Here is a 25546-nt window from a genome sequence, read left to right as displayed (position 1 = left end):
CCTTGGAGATGTTCAAAACTCAGCTAGGGAAGTCCCTGAGTAATTAATCTAATTCAAACTGTATTGAGCAGAGGTTTGGACTGGATGACTGCCAGCAGTTCCTTACAACCTAAACTATGATTCTGTGAACTCCAGCACATGATTGTTCTTTACTGAGTAGTTGCTGGGTATGGACACACAATATCTCCAGTTCTCCCATGATGAACAAATATCACTGACACCAAAAACATTTCTCAAGGTCATGTGGGAAAAGCTAAAAATGATTCTGGCTCACTAGCATGAGTAGAATGCAATTTTTCATGAGAAAGTACAGATCACAACATCGAAATACACATCTCATAATAGTCAATTTTCCCATTTTGGACTGCTGGCACCAACTTCACCAACCCAAACTTACAAATAAAAACAGTTCTCGAGCTTGGAACAGACCTATCTCTGTCACACTTCGGTACTGCAAAGCAAATACTGCAAACGTCTCAAATTCTGAGATGACTCAGATTGGCAATGCATGCTTGACTACAAATACTACTCAAATACAGGTGCCTGCCTTGAGTATTTTGTGAATGAATACCAACACTGATTTGAACACAGAGCATGTCAAATCTGCAGGGTCACAATTTGGACTTCGATGATCCTTGTGGGTCCCTTACAACTCAGGATATTCTATGATTCAAATTAACAGAGGAAATCAGAAAATAATAGTTAAGTATTTTCTGAAGTTTTGCTGCAGCAACAGTGCACTGGTAGTTCCTTGTGCTGCTGCTGAAGTTACAACGTACACACTTGCTTACAGTAAAACAAAACATAATTTTCATGGAAGTGTTTAGGAGAGGTGTACTCAAACACATTTTTTTTTTCAGCTCCTTTTAAAGGACCTGCAAAAGGAGGGATAGAAGAACTAGAAAGAATGCAAGTGCAAGTGTTGCTTCTGCACCTAATTTGGTTCTTACATATACTCAAAAGAAGGCTTGACGGAAAAAGTGCTTTACTACTGTAGTTTAGGTTTCCTTCAAATTATACATAATCTTTAAAAAGGTTATATTAAAAAAGCATTTTCATCCCTGTCCTGTCAAAGAAGCCCTAAGCACCTTCCAAATCAACCTTCATTCCCATCAAAAAATAGTTGTTGTGTTTTTTTAGACTATTTACATAGTTGAAGAATTCCCAGAAATTTTCTAAATTGGCTTTGTATGCTTTCTTTAATGGTCACTGAAGATCAGTCACCAGCAACATTAATCTACACAGCAAATTTACAATCCTACAGTATCTTTACACTAACAGAGGTGTACTAAAAATGCACAGTAAAAAAAGTAGTCAGAAGCTTTAAAAGATGACTGCATTGGATTTATTCTTGGGGATAAGAGCATAACTAACTAATAAATAGCATAGCTGTCTCAAGTTCATAAATAACAGTACCTGTAAAATTCCTTTTTTCCAGCTTTTCCCTCATCTGTAGGTATTAGCCATCCTCCATCAGCAAGTTGCATTCCATTTCCAGCTAACAAATACTCCTTACTGAAAAAGTCTTTGACAAGAAACTGGAAAGATTCTGCATTCGTGCTGTTAACTTGTATGCAATGTTTTGAAACACCGTATGTGTATAGCTGAAAAAAATTAGATGAAAAACACAAAATAATGACAATACAGTAAGAATTCAGCTAAGAGTTTTAATATATTAAAAATTTAGATTAAATATTTCCTTAAGGTTGAGACAGCTCGGCCGATCTTGTCATTTCATACATAATCCAGGAAGAATGAATTCCCAGCAATTATTTTAGCAGAATAGCATCACAGTGTGCTTCAAAAGTGTTTTTAAAAATTCAATAGGTTTTTACCTTCACTGAACCAAAAGCAAGAGGTTTTTCATATAGATCTACCTAAGCTTAAATATTAACTGTCCTCTTATCCTAGCACTTCATACGGGTTAAAAGTCAATAGCAATTATAACTGGTGATTTTTTTTCCCTTTTTTGGTGCTTCTCTGGTTTGACTAAAACACTAGAGACTTTATGACCTTTATTATCCGGAATTGTCTTAAAAAATGTGGATATACAAAGCTACTTAAATACTGCAGCAACTGTTATAAGAGATACTCTAAATTCTTACCTAGAAAGGGAAGAATGTATTGATTCAAAAGCTACTGAGATTTTAGATGCTCCTCTTGAGAAACAGATGCAAAAGACAGATAATATAAAAAAGATACCAATATACCTCTTCTGTAGAATAAAAACTAGGACACTTCTCTTCCACAGCAGTTTTCAGAGAGATTCTATTGCTCGCAGAGGTTTTAATGACATAAAGACTGCCTGGTTGTGAGCGAATATTTTGCCTGCACTTCTTTTTAATTCTCATTTCCTGCAGATCTCTGGCACAGCGGAGATTTGTCACCATCCTGACCACAGCTGCAAAGAAAAAAAACCCCAAAATATCTTTAAAGATATACTGTCACACTACAAAAGCGGATTGAGAGGAACACATTTGCTATGCCACTCTGCAGATTTTTAGAAACTCCAAGTCTAAATATTCGAAGTTTAATGGATTTAGAAAGCAATGATGATTACTGAAAGCATTCGTATAATATTATATGAAACATTATATATCCACATTAATTTTGTGTAAGTCCCTGAACTAAACTTTGAGACACATATTTTTCTCATCAGACTGAACTCAGTCTTCACATAAAACTCCATATGAAAAGAAATTAGTTGATGACTGTATCAACTTATGTAATCTTGAGATTTTGACCTAAATACAGGATCTAATTCTGCAAACATTCATACGCCTGTTCAAATACACACAACAAGTCCCTCTGAAAAAAATCCAGATTATTTGATTATAATAGTTACAGAAATCACACACAGTGGAACATTCAAGAGAGCTCAGACGGCATAAGCCCACACACTAAAGTCAAACAGTTGTGCATTTAAACTGTGCCTCTTTGGAAATGACACAATCAACCATTTATATGGCTAACCCTACATTTTAATTAGAGAACAGAATGAAGAATAAGTGAATGAAGTATAGCAAGGCTAGTCTAAGGTTCCTAGGTTATTTTACCTAAGAGGTGTATAAAAAAAATCAGGTATCAAACAAAACATAAGCTATCTTGTTTCTGAAGTACTGTGTGAAATAGTTTTCATCTTCGTAATTAACTTTAGAGATGAGTAACATATAATTTGTTAGGAGTGCAATATAAAATATTAGGAAAGTAATTATTTCATAGTTTTCTCACAAAAAGAAAAAAGTTTAAATAGAAGTTTCTTTTTATTAAAAAAGTCAGTCAGAATACACAAAAAAACCTTAAAGGTTTAATTCTGACAGTTAGTATTCACAATAGCTAAGTAAGCAAAATCTGAAAATACCTGATTTGCCATTTTCTGTGTCAGTGTCTGCTGCATGCTGGACGCAAGACTGGTGATCTTGAGGTTCAGCAGTATTTTGTTCAGTTGTGATCTGATTTAACTCCATCTCTTGGGTCATACTTTTGCTGATGGGTGAGTCACACCTTTTGCTGCTACCTTGTTCACATGTAGAAAATGTCAGCTTGGTTTTGAAAGGTGGAATAAAAGTTTTAACAGTTTTGCCAGATCTGTACAGACTTCCTGTTTCTTCACTCTCTTTTGCTGAGAGTGAAACCCCTGGAGTAGAAACCCCTGAAGTACCATTTGAGGACTGCCTTAGTGCACGGTGCTGAAAAATGGCAGGTTTAGACTGGAATCCTTTGAAGTCTTGATCTGGTAGAGCAAGGGTAGGATCCTTGACTTCTTGACGTTCTGTAGTTGACCTACAGAGATGAGAATGTTTAAACATACAGGTTTCAACCTCCTGACAAAAATCTTTCTCTTCTTATTTTAGTAGTACAACTTTCAATACTACATCAATAAAAAGACACAATAACAGTCTTTGATGTTTTAAAAATTGAGTACTTAATTTCTATTGAGAAAAGACAGAGTGTAAAAGAGTGTAGTTTGTTTAGCGTCTTACTGGTCTACTGCAGCAACATGTGTTCATATGTCTTATTTTAATATGTTTATTTTGGAGTAAAATTATTAGTCTTTTATAAAGTTGTAAGTAGTAAATTATTACTGTATATTTTCAGAAAGTTACAAAGGCTTGTGAGGTTTTAAGAATTGCATTAGAAGAACTCTACAATATGTAATAAATTTCTCACCCAAAAGGTTGACAAGTTACGGGTTTTAAAGGTACATGGTACATAAATTTTCTTCTGTCTTTGAAAATGCCTGTAAGATAATTGGAAAAAAATGTATTTGAAATGATACATTACATGGATAGATAATTACAGCATGTTTTATCTAAATTAATGATATAAATATAAAGAAAAGCTTCCAGGGTCGATTTAAACAGTTTTACTCTTTCCTGCCCTAAAAATTGTTTGTATAAACATCTCCATGCTAACTGAAGACAGATCTAAAGCATCAGTGAACACAATGCTGAACTCTCAAGAGTTTGTATTTCTGACCTGGCAATACATTTTTAGGCTCCTGAAGGGAAACTGCTTACCATATATTTAATTCCAGGTAGGCTCACCATTCAATTCAGAACTTTTTCAGCAACTTTTATTTATTTTTTTTTATTTGAAGTTACAACAGAAGAGGGCATATTTGCACAACCTCCTCCTTCTATCACTGAAGGACAGGCTTATCTTGGAATTATCAATGTAATTAAATCATATCTGCCAGGAATGTAAACTCATTTGTGCCCTCAGGCTGCAAAGAGAAGCTTCATATGAGAAGTTGCATACACAAGATGTCACATGTTCTAGAAGCCAGAGGCAAGACTGTACTGGAGACAACTGTTTTCAATTGTTCACCATAGAAGAACACTGTTCAGGTCCTACGGCATGGTAGGATAATACTGACATATGAAGGGAATAAAAGTATTCTCTGGCAGCAATTTATAATTCCATTTGAAATTTTAAGTCACGGCTTTTATGCCTAGAACAGATTTCGTACAGCACTCAGGAACCAATGTACTGGTTAAATCAATATATTTGATGAATCCTGCTATTGAATTTAGGTGAGAGCATGCAGTGCTTAAAAAGAACAAGTTTCTTAAAGAACACTGCTTATCCCATAACCAAAAACCATAGCCAAAAATCACACTATCCTAATATCCCGATCACTAACAAGTTTCACATAAAACATCAACTCAAACTTTAAAAGCTTTGATATCCCTTTCATAGGCCTCCATATTCCTCACTCAAAATATTATAAGCGTCTGTAACACAGACAGCTATCAGTGAGTATATTACCAGTTTCATTTTCCTGTAGATAATTAATCAATAAAATATATTCTGCCTACTGAGATTAGAATTTCTGAGATTTAGGATTGTGAGAAACAAGAGTTCTTACAGAAGTAATATATTGTAATATATTTAGATTCCACACAATAAGGCATACCATTAATCATCTGATTTCAACTCAGCACAGACATTACCACAGCAGCTTCCCTGAATTTCCATTACTATACTGATAAATGCAGTAGTTAAGCAGTCTCGTTAGTTCATTGTAAACTGAAGAATTCTAAAGATAACAACTGACATCAGATTACTGCTTAGAACACAAGATGACTAAAATTACCATCAGGGGTGCTTTTTGAAGCTTTCAAAGATCTGGGGGGATTCTCTGTTCTGTTAAATTCAAGCAGGAGTTGTCTTTTAATTGGAGGTTCTCCTAGGATAAAAACACAGAGTTTTAGAAGTTATGTTCCTTTTAAGTTCAATTTCTTACCAACCTGCACAACTTAACTGCAATTTCTAAGTAAAATGTTGAAGAAGTCAGAGAAAGCACAACTAGCAAATTTTCAGATCACACATGTCTATTAAATGGCCTTTTTAAACACAGAGCTACCGCACCGCAAACAGCTCACCTGCATCCTTGTGTATTTTCAATAACCAAAGAGCCTCTCCAGAATGTTAAAAATGTATGCAACACATCTTCTACAGAAGCTGTAACTAAGTAGGGGGTTCAGCTGTGGCACAGCTGTTTCAAGTAGGACTGATAGAGTCCTAACACCCTTTTGACACCTACCCAAACTTTCCAGCACTAGCCTGCCTGACCTTTGTACCTGAACTTGTGCAGCTGGGCGGGGTTCTGTTCCCATCTACCCTTCCATAAACAGTTTTCAGCTAGTCCAGATCTCTGGTCAGGCCTGGGTGACTGTGCAAACATCAACTACCAACACTTCAGCTCTAGACAGATCAGTTTTAGATGGCAAGAAACTGCACACTTAGACCAACAACTATTTTTCATTACAGACAACAGTCTCAACATAACTGAAACGTTGCCCTCACTTATGAGGCACAAAAAGGTGAAAATGAAAAACACTGCTACTCATTTTTCAATGAAAAAATGCTAGATTTCTGGAGAGGTTAAAAAAAAAAAAAAAGAAAGTCTGGTCAGGAAGAAAAGGAGCAGTAGCTTTCTTCTGTAAGTTTATGATAAAACAGCAAAGCTGTTCAAAATTACTCATCATAAATTTAGCTTGTACTGTGCATTTAAGGCTGGAAAGAGTAGATGAACTCCTTCCTGCAGCAAGAATTTTTGTCATTGACACCTAGAGAAAGAAACTTCAAATTCTCTGTGACCCAAAAATCAATGTAACAAGCAAAAAAAAAACCTCAAACAATCCACTGTGCAGAAATATGGAGTTGATCATATATAGGATAAAAGACGTACCAAACGAGTTGTTTTCTTCAGAGTGTCTCTTCCCAAAGGTCTTGTTTTGAAAGTTTTTATCCAGTCTGCTACTGAAGGACTGTGCAGCATTAATCTGTACTCCAGAATTGGAAAAACTGTCTTCCATAAAAGCTCTTGCACTTTCAACAGCCTCTACTTCCAAGTAATTTTTTGGAGTTTGGAGAAGATCAATATTGATTTCTGCTTTAGCAGGAGCATTGCATAAAATTGCTTCAGACTCTGTTTTCAACCCCAGATTCAGCTGCCCTTTTCCAAAAGACCTAGTCTCCTCCTGCTGAAAGCTATTTTTAAATGACGTTAACTGCTTGTTGTTCTTCATGTATGGTACGTACTCAGGCATTTTGACATGATGAGTGCTTGGGAAATACTTCATTTCCTCAGGGCAGATGCTTTTAAAGTCAGATTCTTGACTGCAGCTTTTTTCAGTTTTGGATTCTGAGACCACCTTATCAGTTAAACATTTTGCATGTTGACCATTCTCTTTAACTGAACTACATTTGTCTGTAATGCAAAGCCCACTACTCAAAAAATCATCAGATTCTTTTAAAATTGCCTTTGCTTTTTGATAGGCATCTTCAGAGACTGTTACCCGTTTTCCACTTGCAGTGCTGAACCCAAAAGCAGAATCTGAAACCAATTCAGTGCTGGCATTTTCTTCCCCTTTTGGTAAAGCTGTCTGCATTTTCCTAGGAAGTCCTTCAGTGTTCATTTTAGACTTTTCAACATTTTCCTCAACTAGAAATGCTTCTTGTGCATGTGATGAATGACAGTCTTCCATTTCAGAAAAGAGCTGTCTAGCTTTCTTGAGTGACTCTTCTGACAGTTGTACGGGTTTACCACTTGCTGTACTAAAAAATCCAAAATTGCTTGTAGCAGCATCTGATGGCTTCATCTGCTTATCTGGAACAGAAAAGTGCCCTCTAAGCTTAATATGCTGTTCACAGCATTGCTTCTGAGAATCTGAAACAGACTTTTCATCTGCAGACATATTTGTTTCTTGATGACCATTTCCACTAGCACTTGCATTCACTTTAATAAATTGGGATGTGGCGGAATTAGATTCTTCACTTGCCGTAGCATTAAAAGAATTAGCAGAATTAGGACACTCAGCATGAATGACTGAAGATGAATTTCTAGCAATTTCTGTTTGATTAGTTCTTGAGTTAGGCTTAACTTCACTGTAATCTTCCTGAAACATTTGTCTGACTCTTGCTAATGCACTTTCCGAAACAGAAACTGCTCTACCTTTTGCTGTACTAAACACAGTTTGTTTCAGATCACCCTTTTGCTTTTCAACATTAAGTGTAGTTTCTGTTAACCTGGTTAAACTGGTTCTATCATCAGGAAGGCTGACTATTGACTCGTTTTGGCAAGCATTAACTATGGGGTCTGTGAAGCAGTTTGTATAAGCACAAGGTTCATTTAAATGTTCTAATTCCTTACTGTCCAACTCCTTACTATCACCATTCAAATCCAAGCAGCTATTTTTTGAAGTTAAGAGAAGAGATTGATTAGATTTATTGTTATCCTCAAGAAATAAAGTATTTTCTGTATCTCCAGGCACACAATTAACTTCAAGGTCATTTGGTGCCTTCATTAAATGCAGAGATGCAGCAGAGTGCACAGGAAAATCATCAGTGTCTTCTGAATCACCTTTCTTTCTTGGTGAGTATTCCATCTTTGTCTCTGGAGGTTTTCCATCTTCAGACAAATGAGTTCTGCTTAAAGCATCGTTCTTCTGTCCTGTAAAGGCTTCCAATTCTGACTTTCCAGGTCTGACACCAGCTTTTTTATGCACATGTGAAGTTACCAAACTTCTTTCACAACCTTCACCTAGATTAACAAATGTATCTACTTTGACAGGATCAAGAATCACATCATGCTTAATGGAACTGCTCTCTATTGCCTGTTTAAACTGATCTCCAGGTTCTTCAGAAATGAGCTTTTCATTAAAATTAAGCTTTTCTGGATCACACTGAGCAATGCTTTCAATACACAAATCACAGTCTTTAACACAGTTTTTATCACATTTCCTTTTCTTGATGAGATTCTCAAAATTGTCATTATGTTCCTTTCCTACATCAATATCTTCTGCAAAGAACTGTTCTGCTTTAGCCAAAAATCCATCAGGAATTGCTATTTTCTTGCCACTAGCAGTATGAAAACCAGTCAGATAACTCCCTTTCACTTCATTTTTTCCCACATCTAGCTCTTGTTCGAAAGGTATTTGATGATGGTAAGAACCTAGTTTTATTCTGTCTTCATTTACTAACAGGTTCTTACCATGGGTGATGTCTTCTTCCATATTTTTACGATTTGTTTTTTCTTTATCAGAGTTCTCCAAAAGTTTTACAGCTCTTTCTTCGCACTGTACACTGAGCAAACGTGGAGAATGATCCAAAGTTGCATCAGAAATGGATATATTACCACCAGCTGGAGTTCGAAACACTGGTGACAAGCATTCATCTTCCTTTCTGTCTTCTCCTTTCTGATTAGGAGACCAGTTTTCCATTTCATGTGATATACTTAAACTGTGTTCTTCTGCAGGCAAAATAGCATCTTCTAGACGTGTTACATCTAATGAGCTGTCTTGCAAATTGCCTTCAACTTGATCATCTCCTTGATTTAAAAGCTGTTCGGAAGTTTTACAACTCTGCTTATGATTTTTAATGGGTGATAGACTGTTATTGTTAATACTATTGAAATTAGCATTTTCAATATCATTTATTGAAATGTTTGTCTTACTTTCCATATTTTCTTTAGATGCTGTACTAGTATTTTCCTCACTCTTATTCTGTGCATGGTAGGAAAGTGAGCCTGTGTGAGAAATGGCATTTATGTTTTTGAAATCTGAAACACAAAATGCTTTTTCTTTCCTTTCTTTTCCCAGGCAGCTGAAAAAATTACAGTTAGAAGACATACACCCCTTTGAATTGTGGCATCTAGTACTGGTTTCTGAAGATTTAAACAAATAGTTATCATCATCCAAGTCCCTGAAGAGCTCTGCAGATCTACTCAAAGCTGCCTTAGAAATATTTATCTTTTTACCTCCAGCTGAAGTAAAGCCTGTGAAATTAGAAAAGCTGTCCTGTTTAGCTATGGGAAAGTTCTCATCAGATCTTCTACTTTCATGTATGTCTAGGTGAGTGAAAGTATCCTTTTTGTCATTTTTATGGAAAATGACTGCATTTTCTTTTTCATATTCCACTGCTTTGGAGTCTTCACTTGTATTTTCCTGTTGAGTACAATACTTCTCATTTTTCATTTGGTATTCAGATTTGAAAGTGCTACAAAAAGCATCATCTTCCCTTGTTTCAGAAATATTTTCTACATTCTTTGTTCCACATGTTTCTACAGTCCTGAACTGCTGAAAGGCATGACTTTGTATCATATTACTTTGCTTTCTAAACTGTGTAAATTCAAACTGACTACCTGTTTCTTCCAGGATAGTAGAAAGTTCAGCAATTTCGGCTTCTTGGCTTGCTGTCAAGGTTTCACTTGCTTCTTGAAAGGCTTGTGGAGTTCTAGGAAAGCTTTTACACAAGCCATCTTTATGTGGAATAAACTGTATATGCCTGGGCTCAAGAAAGTTTGTCTGTGAATCTAAAGAATCAGATAAATTACTGCCCAACTTGCTTTCTGAATCTGACAAAAGCATATTCTCCTTTTTAAATTGGCTTGAAAACTTTCTGGTTCTTTCCTCAGAAGCCAGCTTCAAAGCATTCATTTTCAATATCCTTGAACAGCATTCTGCCTTTTGCTATACTGGCTTCAGAGAATTTAATCTGCTTATTGGAAGCAGTCTGAAAGCCACCAAAGCCTGGATTCAAACTGCATGCATTAAGATTTGCTGATGATTTCCCCTTATGCTTCAGGTTCTCCACTGGCTTTTTGCTGGAATCTTCCTCAGAAATGACTTCATTTAAAGAACTATTATCTATACAATCTAATAATTCTTTAGCAATCTCTAAAGCTATATTACTGAGAGCAGCGGCTCGAGGGCTTTCGTTGTTTTCAACTGGCTTTGGCTCTTCATTGTTGGCTACAGCTTCTGAAAAGACAGCTGCATCTCTCTGCTCCCCTTGTTTTAATCCAGTACCATCATTTTCTGAGCAGTTCATCCCCAAAGGTCTATGTACTGCCCTACAGTCAACTCCTGACCTCTGGTCTGCAGCATGCCTTTTGCCAGGTGATGATTTATTGCAGCAATCGCTACTGACTCCAGTTAAGCCAAAGTCGATCTGATTCAAAGTATTATTGAAACCGCTGTTTGTCGCAGATGTGCAGTCATGGTGCACACCAGTCAACTGTTCCTTATCCTTAGGAGAAGACCCAAGTTCTTCTTCAGGATCTGAGGTGCAGCAGCTGCATTGTTTACATTAGCACTCATGTCCTCATCTTCCTCACCTTTCTTTAAGCAACAGCTTTTAGGGAGAAATCTGGAACGCTTTCTTGCCATTAGGCATGCTGAAGTTAGAACTTTACGTTTTATATTGGAAATAATCTCACTATTTAAAGAATTTGTCTTATCTTCTTTCTGTGTATTAGATACTTCTAAGCATTTTATTGACATAGCAGGTTGATCCTCTCTTGCATTTCCCCCCAGGTCTCTCAGGTCTTGTTGCTTCAGCCTATTGCCAAAAGAATTATTGGATGAGTTATCTGATATATCCATTTTTAAAGTACAACTGCTGAAATTCTTTGTCTTGGTATTTGATTGCAAACACTTTCTCTCAGCAAGAAGAAAATGGTCTACAAGAGAAGATGTTACAGAGAAAAAGAGGTTAATAAATTTATTCAAACATGTAAATTCAGATTTTCATAAAATGTTGGTCCATAAGATCATTTCTACAAATGCTTAACACTGGAACCATAAGTATCACTTTTGTTTTCGTTTGAAATGCTTTGACAAGAATAGAGATCTATTTAATCTAATTGTATTCTAATACAGAATTGAACAGAAACAAGCGAGTTAGGCTGCCATTAATGCTATCAGGTAAAAAACAATAAATCAGTTTTTAGCTGTAATGAAATTTGAAAAGATGGACTTCCATTCCATGTGTCTCAACATAAGGATTTGTTTCAAACTTAAAGTACTTCAACTCCTAATATTAAAGTAACTCTTCTAGCAGGAACAACAGCTTCTAAAAATAGGAGCGCCTGTTTGTTTTCATTGTATTCTTTATTAAAATATTCTGTACTTTGGGAGGAAACAGATGTACAGTCTTAAACCCCCTAATTTTAGAAAGATAACAATACAACTTTAACATTCTTTATGGTCTTTTAGAAGTTATCAACTCAGACAGAGTGGCCCTTGACACTATGGATGTATAACCAGCATTGACAAAGATAATTATGTTTGTCAATTAGAATAATGGTTCAAGGTGAAAGTTTCAATTGCAGAAACTAATCTGACAAAAACTAGCATAAGATAACTTGAAAATAATGTTATTCTTATCACTATATAACAGACCAATACCATATGTTGATTCCTAGTTGCCAGGCTACTTTATCACAAACATAAGAATTTACAGGATTTTATCTGAAACATTTACTTGAAAGGTTCTTAACAAATAATGAATCCTCCACAAATGATGAAAAGCTTAATATACCTTGTTCAACATCACTGGCCACTTGACAGCCTCTAAGTTCGTATGAATCAGATTCCGAATGGGGTAGTACAGGACGAGTAGGTGATTCAGAGGTTACTTCTTTCTGTATTTTTTCTTCTTGATACAGTAACGTATTATTTATTGTATAAATAAATCTCCTGGATCTCTTTCTCAAATTGGATAACATATTCAGGCTTTTAAAGCAGGACGTTGTAAGAGTATTTTCACTACTTATCAAATGTAGGTCATCACAATTATCTGGAGATGTGGCACTACACATAAGTGGGTGAGACAGAACATCAGTTACGACAGATTTAGAAGTTGTTTTCAAATGCTTGGAAAAGTTGCCATTATAGACTACAGAATACTCTGTGACATTTGTATGTTCAATTAAAAAAGTGCTGCAGTTTAAGAAGCTCATTTTGGAAATCTCAGCTGCACATCCTTTTACTAACTTTGGATCTTGAATGCTCAGACACACAGTTTTTACTGGAGTTATTTCCGATGTTGGGCTGTTTTCAGCATTTTCCATTTCATAGCATTTTTCTGACAAATTGACACTCAATAGCTTTTCTGCTTTTATCAAGCCTGAAGTATTCAGTAAAGATGTTTCTACAGCATCATCCTTGGTCATTAGTACTGACTTCTCTCCTAAATTTTCCTCTCTATGCAAGTCAGAGGGTGGAGAGTTACATTCAGACATCTCCAAGTGAGCTACGTCAAGGTCAGATAAGTTCAGTTGAGACCACTGGCTGGATGAAGGTTGCACAGCTTCTTTTACAGGCTTCTCATTCTTAAATGACTCGTGTGTCTTATAATCTTGCACATCTCCTGAGATCCTAAGTGACTCCAGTTCCTTTCCGTGTCCTGTTAAACAGCCATCTCTACCATCTCCTGTACCTTCAGTGGTGTTTTGGAGTAAAGAACCGTTCATTTCAGTAGAGTGGCTTTTTTCAGTCCAGTTATTTGTTTTCACTTCCTGTGACATGCCAGTCTTTCTTCTATTAGGTTGCTCAGTGGGATGATCCTCCTTTCCGTGTGTTTTATCTGTGTTTATCTCACATTCCTCTACTGCATCCAGAGCATGTGGCATCAGCAGAAGAGTTTCACTGGACTTAGTGGGCATGTTGAACGTGTCTTCAAAGCTATCCATCTCAACAAGTAAGCCATCTAACATCTCTGGCTCTAGAGAAGATGGGGAGGGAAAGAAGCAAAAAAATGAAGTTTTAGGAAATAACCTTCAGAACAGCATTGGGTTTTTAAATGTAGATACAGCTTTGAATTTTATAGTCATTACTTTTACTCAGGAGCAAGCTGGTAAAGATAAATTATAAGCAGCTGTCAGAGGAAACAGGAGGCAAAGGACATACATGCAGATTCCCTGACCTCCTGAGGACCATAGCAGTTAAGGTTTCCAAGATAAAACTGAGCTTCTCAAAAGATGGGTTTTTTTTCCCTACAGGTAGGACAGGAGAATGAGTGGTGATTTTGACAAGAAAAATATCTACATTTTTTCTTCTAAAACTTATACTGCTGGTAGGTATAACACACATTAAGAACCTGCCTATTTTTATCTATAACTGGCAGCTAAGGAAACTCTTTTTTAAGGATTAATTTATTAAACTGTCTTTTGCTATGATATAGAATAGCATAGTTTCTAGAAGGATTTAGAAGATATTCTCAATCTCTTAATTGACTGAGAAGGTTTTAAGTAGTTCCACGATTGGCAAAATATTAGAAAAATAATTAGAAATTTTTGTTTGCACATATAAAATATGCAGTGGGGAAAATAACCCAAACTCTACTTTGTAGACAATCTTACAAGCTTATACATACCAAATAAAAATACTACCCTCTCAAATGTATGAACCAAGACCCACCTATCAATACAGTCCACATTAAAGAATACAGCAAGGTTTTATTTGAAGAGTACTTTCTAAGCCTTTTTCATATCAAAGAAGTCATAATGAAGTCCCTAGAAAACATCACTGTCCTCTCTTTTCCTTGGGCATATAACCAATAGCTTAACTTTTTCCATAAGCCTTTTTTAGGTACAATTTCTGTAATTTAAAATTCTATAACTTGCCCTATTAGAACTTTTAAATAGCCTAATACCCAAAAGATTTTCCATTTGGAAGTCCATTTCCCAGTACTTGGTTACACACATCCAATTACATGTAATATATCTATTATGGGTTCACGCTGACACTGCAGACACAGAACAGTTACTCATTCTCTTTACTTTCTGTTTTATGCCTAAGTGGCAGAAGGTTTCACTTAAAGGAGATCTCAAAAAGGAAACTGCAACATTACAGATTGTGTGTACAGGTCCTTTCCCCTTACTAAAGTATGTGCCTCTGAGGTAATTTCTGTGCCCATGTTCTTTCATGCTGTAATAACTTGTCAGTAGAGATTTCTAAGAAGACACAGCTCATTTCTCTTTACTTAAACAAGAGACATAACCGTTTATGGATTAAAAAACCCAGAATTATCCGAAACATTATAGAGATACTGTCTCAAACTGTACACTCATGCCAGGGAAATAAAAATCAGGGAAGTTCATTCTGACTTCTGAACTCACTGGGATGTGTTATTTGATGATTTGATATATTATGATCTCCTATTTTCTTTAACTGAAACAAAACGTATACCTAATAAAACTGATAGCATTTCACGATCATACAACACTATTCCAGAGAAAACCAACATTTGAAAGGCACAAACATGGAGGTTTGAGCTGTCCTTCTTTTCACATTGCATTTTCAAATACCAAGCTAACTATTATCAAAAAGGGAAGACATAGGAAAAAAAAATTGCAAGTTATTTTGTACTTTGGGAGAAATGGTTTTCTTCCCCCACCTGCTTTATTTAAAATTTTATTTAGACCTTGTTTTAACTGGCCTTCTCTACTGTAGTATGCAATGTAATAAGCCATACTGGAACACAGACCAACACATCAATTTGTCCTTAATTTCTAAAAGTATTTTACTGATTACAATTTACTTGAACAGGTTTACTATCAAACACATTTTGCTCAGAACATGTGAACCTACAATATAAAAATAGCACCATGTATCACTCTGCAAGCAACAATGCTTCCTGATCCAAGCATTCTCAGCCCTCCTTATCAAATTCTGAATTGATTTTTTCACAATTCTTACACATACCACCAAACATTTTTTTTAGGGCAGTCCATTCAATTCAGGTAAGAAGACGTACAATCCTAAGGATACACTGCCCTGTCTAGTTTGTGTGAATCCCTACAGCACTCTTTTACACCTATGCAGGCTGAACAAATTTCTGTTAATATTCTTCCCTTCTGCCATACTTTCTGAACTAAAATCAAAAAGTTCCCACTGAAGCGTACATTTTCACCTGCTCACTAAAAACACCGAACGAAAACTTTTTTTTGCCTTGCCTGTGTATTTTCTGCATTCATTAAAAAAACCTAAACATTTATTTTTCCCGAAGGATTTGTCACATTTAGAATCACCTATTTTGAACGGGTGAAGTAAATGAAGAAAGGATATAACAAGATCAAAAACCAAGCTCACCACAGAATAATGAGCGCTGGGGTGAAACTTCATGACAAAGCTAAACCTATTCAATACCTAGAGGCAGTAGTCTTGCTCCCCCTTGAGCCTGTACCACTTCTCACTCTCTGCTCTCCCACAGCATCTCACATCTTCATCCTCAGTGAGCACACTTCACAGTACTAATCTGGTTGTCATCCAGTTTAACCACGACAGTGATCTAATTCACTGACTCAGCAGACATTCCCTTTTTTAAGGCTACATTTGGCAAAGTTAAATCAATTCAGGAAGTGGGAGTAAGTACACAGCTGGCAGAAGAAATAAGCCGTAACAGCAGCCCGAGACATACAATGTAGCCTCATCCTCAGTCTTGCTTCACAGTATACTTAATAGGTAAAGCATCAATGCATACCCAAATTTTTGACATCATCTTCAGCATTTATTTTGACTGTCTCTGGTACCAACAGCATACTTGTATCACTTATCTCAGGACATTTATCGTGGCTGGAAAAAAAGTTGTGCAAAATCTGTAAACCAAAGACAAAAGCTGTTACATTACGTACCAGTGAGTGTCACTTTAACAGTAAAACATGCAACTCTGAACACTTACTGCAGTACCTGAATAATGCTGCATCTCTTAAAATGAAAGGTAATGTTTTCACACGTACACTTGAAAAGTAAATAAGCAGGCAATCCCCATTTTCAATGCAAATCAGGTTTCATTCTGCAGTCAACTTAAGGGCAGTAAATGGGTTCAACAGTTTACTATAAGCCTCTCAAAAGGAACAAAGGAGATATGAGGAAGGACAAAGACGTTTTGCTTATTTTAACTTGTAATGGTTTGTTAAACTGTGAAGTTTCAGGTAGTTAAGAATCAAATTTAAACTTATGATTGAATCCTTTTAGTGCCATCCTCAGTTTTCAGTCTGAATAATCATTCAGCTTTCATGTACACAGAGTGAAATTACAATTATGCAAGAACTCTCCCTAACACTATCAAAGGACTGAAATTAAAACTCAACTCTAGGTTGAGCACAAGAAGTTATTCCCAAAGAATAACTTCCAAAAGTTGGACAGAAGCAGGAGAAAAACAAATCAACCAACCCTCATATAAATAGCACATGGCAATTCCTAGGTTTGATTTCTCTCTGAATAACACCCACTGCTGCTGAATCCAAGTGCTTTTGTTGGGGGGGTTTTGTTGGGTTTTTTTAATAAACACAGTAAAAAACATTTCTCAAATAGGGTTATTTGTGAAAATACAGTGTACAGCCACATTTCACAAATTTAGTTTTGTCAGCAGTAACTTTTAAAAACCGGTCAAAGAGGAGAGCTTAAAATGAAAATGACAGAATTTTTCATTCTTGGCTCAAGGAATGTAAGCATGTAACCAAATAGCTCAACTGAAAGAAGAACATAGCTCTTAGAACTACTTACTCTATCTGCTCTTCCATCCTGCTGCTTTGCTTCAGAAACAGAATCATTCTCTCTAACTTTAGGAGAAAGACAGACAAGTCAATTTATCTTCTCCCAAGTGATCTGCTGAGTGTGTTCAAATACAGTTGTGTTTTGGGAGGGTTTTCACTGGACTATTTTAAATGCCACCCAAGTCTGTAAACAAAAAAACCTACTAAAAACTAACTAAAACTCCTAACTACTGCACAATGCACCCCAAATCATAGGTTGTGGTTTCTGATATGCAGGTAGACCAGTTACCACCCTAAGACCATCACTACTCAAGTAGCTATTCATGGCACTTACTTCCTATTTATTTCTGTCCAAGGATCTGAATCAGATCTTTGAGTTAGGAATTTGGTTTTGGTTTTTTTCCCATTACCTCCCAAAACAGCAGCAATATTTTTTCACTACATTACAAAAGGAGAAAGTGAATCCTATTTTTAAAATGCCTGAAGAGCAGTATATTACAATGACATGTTTCACAGATGTGGCACGCAGGCTCCATGCAGCAGCCAAATGGTTCGCTCTTTCTTTTCACAAGTGTCAGATGGGAGAGAGCCATCACTAGGCTCATCCAAGAAGTGGGAGAATGAGAGCTCAAACCACAGCTCACCTCCCAGAACATCATCATTGATGTATGCGTACCTTCCGAAGCCTTTCTTTTCAGCTCACATCTTTCTCGACCAGTGAACACCCAAAATGGCACAACTGAATAGCCTCGTGAGTAGTATCACCCTCTCCCTCCCAAAAGAGATTCCCAATTCTAGCATTCATTCTTAATATGCTTTAAATGGTCTGTATGCTTTACACAGTGATTGCTTTTTTTCATGTTGGTAAATTATGTCAGGAGATAAGTAGACATCCAGGTCTTCTCATTTCCATCAACAAATCATACAGTTAAATATCATTTTGCTCATCACATGCTAACGAAATCCACCTTTCAGCAAGACCTTAGGTTGAGGGTTGATATTTAGCATCACTGTTAGTTACTACTGAAACAGTTATCACCCATTCATTTTGTGCAGCTGTGCAGTAAATGAGGTCCAGGAATTGCCCTGTCCAAAGAACCCAGGAAATATGGTCTTGAATTGGATCAGTATCCCAGTCTGTCTGACTGCACCAACAGGATGGCAGGCACAGTGTGAGTGGTTTAAAATGCTGAAGCCAACACTGCTGCTGGGAAGTTTACTCCACAGGCTACACACTTAGACTTCATAAACATACTCACATGACTTAGCCCAGTAGTAGCTAGTTTGGTGATAGTGCAAAGAAAACATTATTTCGTCCTCTTTCTATGCTTTGCTGTGTTATTTCTAAATTTACATTCCTTAAACTCTCATACGAAGGAAGAAAACTTTTCAAAAAAGCTTTCTGCTTAGGGCTGCATTATTTAAAGTCACCCACTAAGCATCACTGTAAGAGTTGTCTTTTTTAATCAGGAAACCAAACAGTTCCCACTGAGAGAACTTCCAGTGTCAAACCCAGAAGTTTTTAACCCTTAGCAATTGTTCATTCTTAGAAGTACCTCTTATCACTGTTTCAGCAAGTGTAGGAGGTGTGGCTAAAGAACTTGACCAGGACATATCTGGATCCACTTCTGCTCCCAGACTTTCAGAAATACATTTTGGAGTTCTGACCTAGAAATACATTTAACAATTATATATATATATATTTTCTATGCAGAATTCTGAAAAGGAAAAAAAAATGCATAAATAAAATACATACCTCCAAAAGTTTTGGTGTGCAAAACAAGCTTCCATATGGTCCTAAAAAACATTATGTAAAAAGGACATTAAATAGTAACTAAAAAATAAGGATTTTTATCTAGGTATATAAAATATTTTGTAGAACCAAAAAGAGGAAATACAAACCAGGCATATTATTTCTCTGAGGTGTCCTGTAAATATTCCTTAAAATAGCTGGACTGCAAAACAAAATAAAAATCAAAGTATTAATTTCTCTGTTTCTGAAAATAATGGAATATTTCAATATATTACATATATTAACAACTCCATTATTTTCTTTCTTTGCAACCATGGCTATTTCCCTGACTAGATAAAATGCAGATTTCTGTTAATCATCAGTCAGTATTTTAAACCTTACTGTAAGTCTATTAAAAACCATAAAAAGCTTCTTTTGTGAAATATGTTAATTTTCAGTAACAATTTTTCTGAAAAGTAATACATTTCAATATAATCATTCACTCTGCAATGTACTGCATGAAATGAGGGAAACTGGATTAACTGATTTTAATTAAATAACTATTTTAACTGGTTTTATAATCAACTTGAGTACTTTAATCACATTTATCTGAAACAGACATTTAAATGTCAAAATCAAGGCTATTACTAAAAAAAAAAATCTCAGTAAATACTATAAATAGCTTTACTACTTGAGAATAACATGATACATCACTACCACTATTTCTTTGGATGTTGAGGATTTGGAAAGCTGAAATAATGTCAACAAATGACATATTCCAGCTGTGAAAGAGTAGAAAAACAGAAAGGAAGATCGCCTGAAAACAAGAAAATTTTCAGTATTAGCTCATGTTTTATTTTAACTCACTTAGCAACCTAAAAGTATCATAAAACATACCAGACACACAAGATTATTCACTGTTATGAGAAAGTTTAACAGTCAAATATGGTGGGTTTAATATTGCTTTTTGCTTAAAATCTAGTTTATTTTTCATTTGTCTTGACATATTTACCATACCTAGCAGCAAGGCAGTTGCGGCAGGTACCAGGAGGAGAAGCAAGCATTTCATTTTCTTGGTCTACTTTTCTTCTTGTGTTACTTGGGCTTATCAAATTCTCTCCATCTACAAGACACAATATAATAATCAACACAACTTTGCAAAACTACAGAAATAATTTCAATTTTAAAGCTTCAAGACAAACCTTAAAAAAAATTATGCAACATGAATTCTAGTTAATAAAAACAACCCAAAACTCCAGAAATCAAAACCCAATCCTAATTTCTCCTCTAGTATTTTAAATATATTCAAAATTTTAAATCCAAACAATGCTAAACATGTTTCAACTGCACAGCTGAAAAAAACACTCATTATGCCACTTTATTCACTTGATATTATTAAAGTCATATTCAGTTTTAATGTATTGTATTGTGCCTTTCTTGTCATTGCAGAAGTTATTCTTAGAAGAAACACAATACATGCAAACATAGGACTGTACCAGCCTTCCCTCAAATTTATTAAGTCATACACTTCCTGATTCTTAAGCAGCATAAAGCAAAAATTATTTCTTGAACTGTTGGTAAAGCCACTGGCTGCAATAGCTATTTATGTGAAGCAGCTCCAGGCAAAAGAGTGTGTGTCCACCAATGCAGCAGAATCCCCTGAGCAGTGAGCCCCTAACATGAACAAGCATCTACTTAAAGGAATCACTACTCAGAAATTTCCAAACTACTTCAATATAAGAAATTACATTTCGATTTCTGCCTTTCTCTCTGCTTCTGAGTTCCTGAGCCCACATGCACAGCACAGCTGCATCCCTGTACAACACCAAGGTGAAATCCATCAGCTTCCACCCACCCTCTTGCTCTCACAAGGTGAAAAACCTGGGTTGCAGGAGCCATTTGGTTCTGACTAAGAAAACCGGAAGACCTCAGGTCAGTCACAGGTAACCTCTGCACAAACACAGAGCAAAACTAACCATTTTGAAACTGAAGAATCATAAGGTTCCTTTGTTTGCCACTTATGAAACGCTACCAAGAATTCCCTAGGGACTAAACACTGTGAAATCCAAACAGCTACATTTAGAAGAAATGTGTTCTCAGCTGAGAATACTTCTGAGCAGAAGTTGAGCAGTAAATTTCAGAAAAACGAAGATGGTAACGATATTCCACAGAAGAACTGTTATAAAGTTTATTTGAACAGCAGCACAGTTCTCCTTCAGAGAGTTTGCTTTAGGATCTAAGAACAATTCTGGTAATGACGGGAGTCTTGTGTTTGTTTGTAACCTGTTTAGAAAAGCTTATCAGGAGGGCATGGACACAGGAGATGTACAAATCAGGTGCTTCAGGAATGGGGTTAGACATTCTCCCATAGAACAGATATACAACCTTGCATACATTCTTGCTAGAAAAAGTTCTTCTCTCTGTCCAAGGAGGATGGGGATATCAAAAAGGAGTAGTATGACATGTACTTTCATGATGTACTTGGGATTTGGAAATAATGCAACGAGAAGTACCACTTGAAATCCCTTTTCTTCCAAATTAAAAAATGTAACTTCTTTCCATGACAGTTATAGTAACTCAAAGAGCTTAGGGCTTCTAAATCTTTCCAACAAAGTTTACGGAGTGCCCTAAGATCACATCATACTGCAGCAGGAATGAAAATTCTCTCTCTTGAGAAGATTTTTAGAGATTTTGCATAAAACAAAAATGAGATGGCTGAAAAAATTCACTCTAATTCCCAGTCAAAAGGTTACACTAATAAGCTCATATCTCCTTATATTAACAGTATTTGGACCACAACAGTATATTTTATACAGAGAATTTGTGCATATATATTACCACTTCATCAGAAGGTTGAATTCATTAAGATTAATTTCCTATTATTTAGATGATCTTCAGAAGACTACCAAAATAAGCTTTTTAGTCACACAATTCCTATAGTAGCATTATCTATTACTGTAACATCATCAGCTACAACAGTAAAAGGTAAAAAAAGTATCTTGCTTCTGAAGGGCACAAGCAGCCTATAAGTACCATTTAAAAAAAATTACTCACTCGTTCTGATTTTTTTCTGATCCAGTTCTTTATCAGGAGAAGAACAAGGTGGCAATATTGCACTTTGTTCTTTAAAGATCAGTGGAGTTGATGCCAGCTGAGTGTATGTAGAGGGTTTTGTCCTTGGAGTTTTAAAAGATGTTTGATCAAGCCAGCCAGAGGGAGCATCAAGTTCTCCAAACACTTTAGGCTCATATGGTGGTGCTTCTGTGGTGAGTTCTTCAAACCAGTTGAGACTGATGGGCCCTAAATCTATAATGAAAAACATACAGAAAACCACATGAAATGGAAAAAAGATCCTACATACAGGATTTGAAAATACATTAGGCATTCAAATGCTAACAGAAAAACACATTGCTCCTTCCATTGTCATACTTCTGTTTATTTTCTTTCTAGATGGCTTTGAACTCTGATGCCCATGAAACACATAAGGGTGTCTAACCAATTTCTCAGACAATTAACAAAACTAACCAAAGAATAGAAAAATATCCATTTTTTTTAATTAAAAGTATACTCTTAGTGTCTCTTTTATTTTGCTCAGACTGGCAAGTTAAACGGCTTCCTTTTAACATTAGCAGCTCATTAATAATTACAACAGGTGCATATGACAAAAGACTAAACCTGGTCTGCATGTGGGTACATATGGAGGTGGCAACTAAAAAAGCAAGTACAAAAACTGGCTAAGCACATGTCATGAAAAAAACCTACCTATAAATATTTAAAGAAATCTAGAAAAAGTAGATATTAGCAAATACAGATTAGGGGCCAGAGCAGCAGCTAACAACTTGCATGATGCTTTCCTATGGAGCAGCTGTGTATAAAATATTGATGCACAGAAAGCAACCCTAATAAAAATTATTTACTTTGGAGAAGCTGTACCTGATTCACTGCAATGTGCCTTAAATATTTCATAGAAAGTTGGTCTTTCCACAGGTTTGTAAGCCATTTTCTTATCCATAACATTACTGGAACAGCTGTTGAAAAGCCTGAGAAGAAATAAGAAAACACTTTCATACACTGCTGTTCCAATGCTGTGGCACTGCAAGTCCTAAGCCTGCCTTCCTTCATTTCTTGGTGTCTCATAACCCAACTTATTTAGCTTTAAGACTGTGATGTGAGCATTCAAACACCGCAACGATTAACAAGATGCAAAAAAAGCAGACAAGAGGAGCAGAGTGAATTATATACCAGAGATGATAAAAATACTCAGTAAATGCAGGAGAAAACCAAGATGGAGAAGGCATAACACTTTTGAGGCATTTTAAACACAAATCAAAACTCCACACTCACTACCGTATGCTGGGGTGCAATATATACTATCACATATATACTCTTACAACCATTATATAAGTTATGTGTCAAGAATTTGATTCAAAGTTGCTTTCAAGTGGAGCAGACATTGCCGGTTTCACAATTCTGTTGAAAACCAGGTATCAATAAGACTGACGTAGGACTTCACCGCTTACTACGTTTATTGTATCCACAGTAAAATCAGTTTCCCTGGCGATGACCGCGTTACAGGCGCTGCCTTACCACCACCACGGGAAAGGCGGGCATTTTAAAACAGGGTAAGGGCTGCCCTGAGACGGAAAACTGAAGAAATACAACACTGCCTCAGAAGCACATTTTAAAAAGGCGATTTGACCTGTTCACGCTGCTCCCCGTGAGGGAAAGCTCCTCCCGGGCAGTGACCCAGGAAGGACAGCGGCCTGTGCAGCCGCCCCTGGGTCTCCGTGGGGCCTCAGGGGACGAGCCCGGACACCGGACAGCCCCTTCCACCCCCGCGGTGACCGCAGACCCCCGGCGGGCTGGGAGGAGATGGGAGGGACCCCCGTGGAGCAGCGGGGACACCCCGGGGCAGGGCCGAGCCACACGCGGGGCCGTTACCTGCCGGCGGCCCCTCGGGCGGAGCAGCGGCCGCAACATCGCCTCACGCAGGGACGGGGACGAGAGGGAGGGAGGGAGTCAGGGAAGGGGGACGGGAACAGCCCCCACGCCCGCCGCCCCGTTCGAAGCTTGGCGCCAACACCCCCTCGCGCGCCTGCGCACCGGGAGCATCCGCCGCTCCCGCCCCATTCCGCACCCACCTCACGGGAAGGGGCGGCGAGCCGGCCCCGCCTCTCCCGCTCCGCGGGGCACGGCCGGGAGGCGGCCCGGGGTACGCGTGGTGCCCGCGGTGAGGGGCGTCCCTCACACAAAGGGAGCGTGTCCTGAGCCAGGGTGGCAGCCAGCAGCTTCCCTCAGCGTCCCGGAGATGTGGAAAATAAAGTACTACATCCAAGACTGACAGGACCCATCCTGCTGCGCATCAGCAGCTGACACCGACCTCCCGGGAAAAGGCTCCGGGACGGTCACAGTAAGCGGCAGTGCCACCATGGCCTGTGCAAGGCTAAGCTTTTCAGGTGGTTTTGTAGGCCTTGACAGGTGAAATTATCATCATGGTTACTGTACAATAAAGAGAATGTTGTTATCCTCCACATACACGTCCCTTCTCTTAGCTTCATCAGTGAGTCCATGGAATAACTTCAACCTGGGTGTAACATTCTTCTTGTCACCAACTTTGAGTTAGCCATCTTCATTTTAGCTGGATGTTCATTTACTCTGGTCTCATGAAGGGGTTTCTTCCTACCTCTCTGTACCAGTCCTTATTTTGCACAGTTTTATCACATCACCTGCATACTCATCTGTCACTTTCTTCAGGTTCTAGTCATACAATAATTTTTCATGTCCCTTCTCCTTCCAACAATTTTAAATTGTGAACTTGCAGTGCTGTGGGGAGTTGCAGTAACTGGTTCTTTCCAAAGCATTTAGCATAGAGGAAGCCAAACCTTTGCTTTGAATGATGGCATGTAGTTTCCAATTTAATCTCCATTCCCCTTCCCAATGCACCCTAACAATTTACTCTTTTTGCAGTCACAGTGCAGTCATTAAGTTTTAACTTGGCCATCTTGATACTCTCTTTTTGCTTTGAGTTGATAGCAACAGTGCTTTGAAAGCCCAAGCACAACTTGGAGCCTTGAGACATCTTCAATTATGATGAATGTCTTTCATGAATCTTAACCTTTTTCTGTCCTATAAAAGTGCTGTTACTTACTGATTTATTTCAGACACTTGAACAGTCTTTCTCAAATGCACTGTGAACATTTAAAGACATCATCCCTACCAGCTCTTCTATAGCCCCTCTCTTGCTGGCCCCTTGAAGTTTATAAAGCAATGCATTTATAAAGATGGTGAGGAGTTGTACAAAGAAAGTATTTCACATCACAGCAGTTCCAGGGATTTGAGGATTCTCCAGTCTTTAAAGGCTCCATACAACGTTTGGATGATTGAATTATATGATTTTAACTATATTACCTTAGAATTGAACTAAGTTGATGTTCTTATGGAAGAAGAACTATCAGTGTAATGTGTAAGTGCTTGTATTACTAACACGTATTTAATTATTCAGGTATTAAGCCACTTTTCCTGGT

The 25546-nt window shown here is 37.2% G+C and overlaps 1 protein-coding gene across 1 annotated transcript in view; it reads right to left on the bottom strand.

The window, feature by feature from the left end:
• The window catches only part of BRCA2 (BRCA2 DNA repair associated), a 37197-nt gene extending 13128 nt beyond the window's left edge, over positions 1-24069 (bottom strand). The window contains 18 exon segments of the mRNA XM_050331412.1: positions 1417-1604; positions 2211-2401; positions 3362-3783; positions 4171-4240; positions 5600-5692; positions 6698-10427; positions 10429-11054; positions 11057-11470; positions 12331-13515; positions 16276-16390; positions 17301-17356; positions 18847-18958; positions 19047-19087; positions 19193-19245; positions 20040-20145; positions 22077-22328; positions 22956-23062; positions 23964-24069. Coding sequence (XP_050187369.1) covers positions 1417-1604; positions 2211-2401; positions 3362-3783; positions 4171-4240; positions 5600-5692; positions 6698-10427; positions 10429-11054; positions 11057-11470; positions 12331-13515; positions 16276-16390; positions 17301-17356; positions 18847-18958; positions 19047-19087; positions 19193-19245; positions 20040-20145; positions 22077-22328; positions 22956-23034 — 7733 coding nt within the window. The 5' untranslated portion in view covers positions 23035-23062; positions 23964-24069.
• Positions 24070-25546: the final 1477 nt, after the last annotated feature.

The sequence above is a fragment of the Myiozetetes cayanensis genome, unplaced genomic scaffold (assembly GCF_022539395.1).
Source record: "Myiozetetes cayanensis isolate MyiCay16 unplaced genomic scaffold, myiCay2020 scf5-8, whole genome shotgun sequence".
Taxonomy (NCBI): Eukaryota; Metazoa; Chordata; class Aves; order Passeriformes; family Tyrannidae; genus Myiozetetes; species Myiozetetes cayanensis.
Note: the sequence above shows the minus strand (reverse complement) of the source record. Positions and strands in the feature narration are given on the sequence as shown.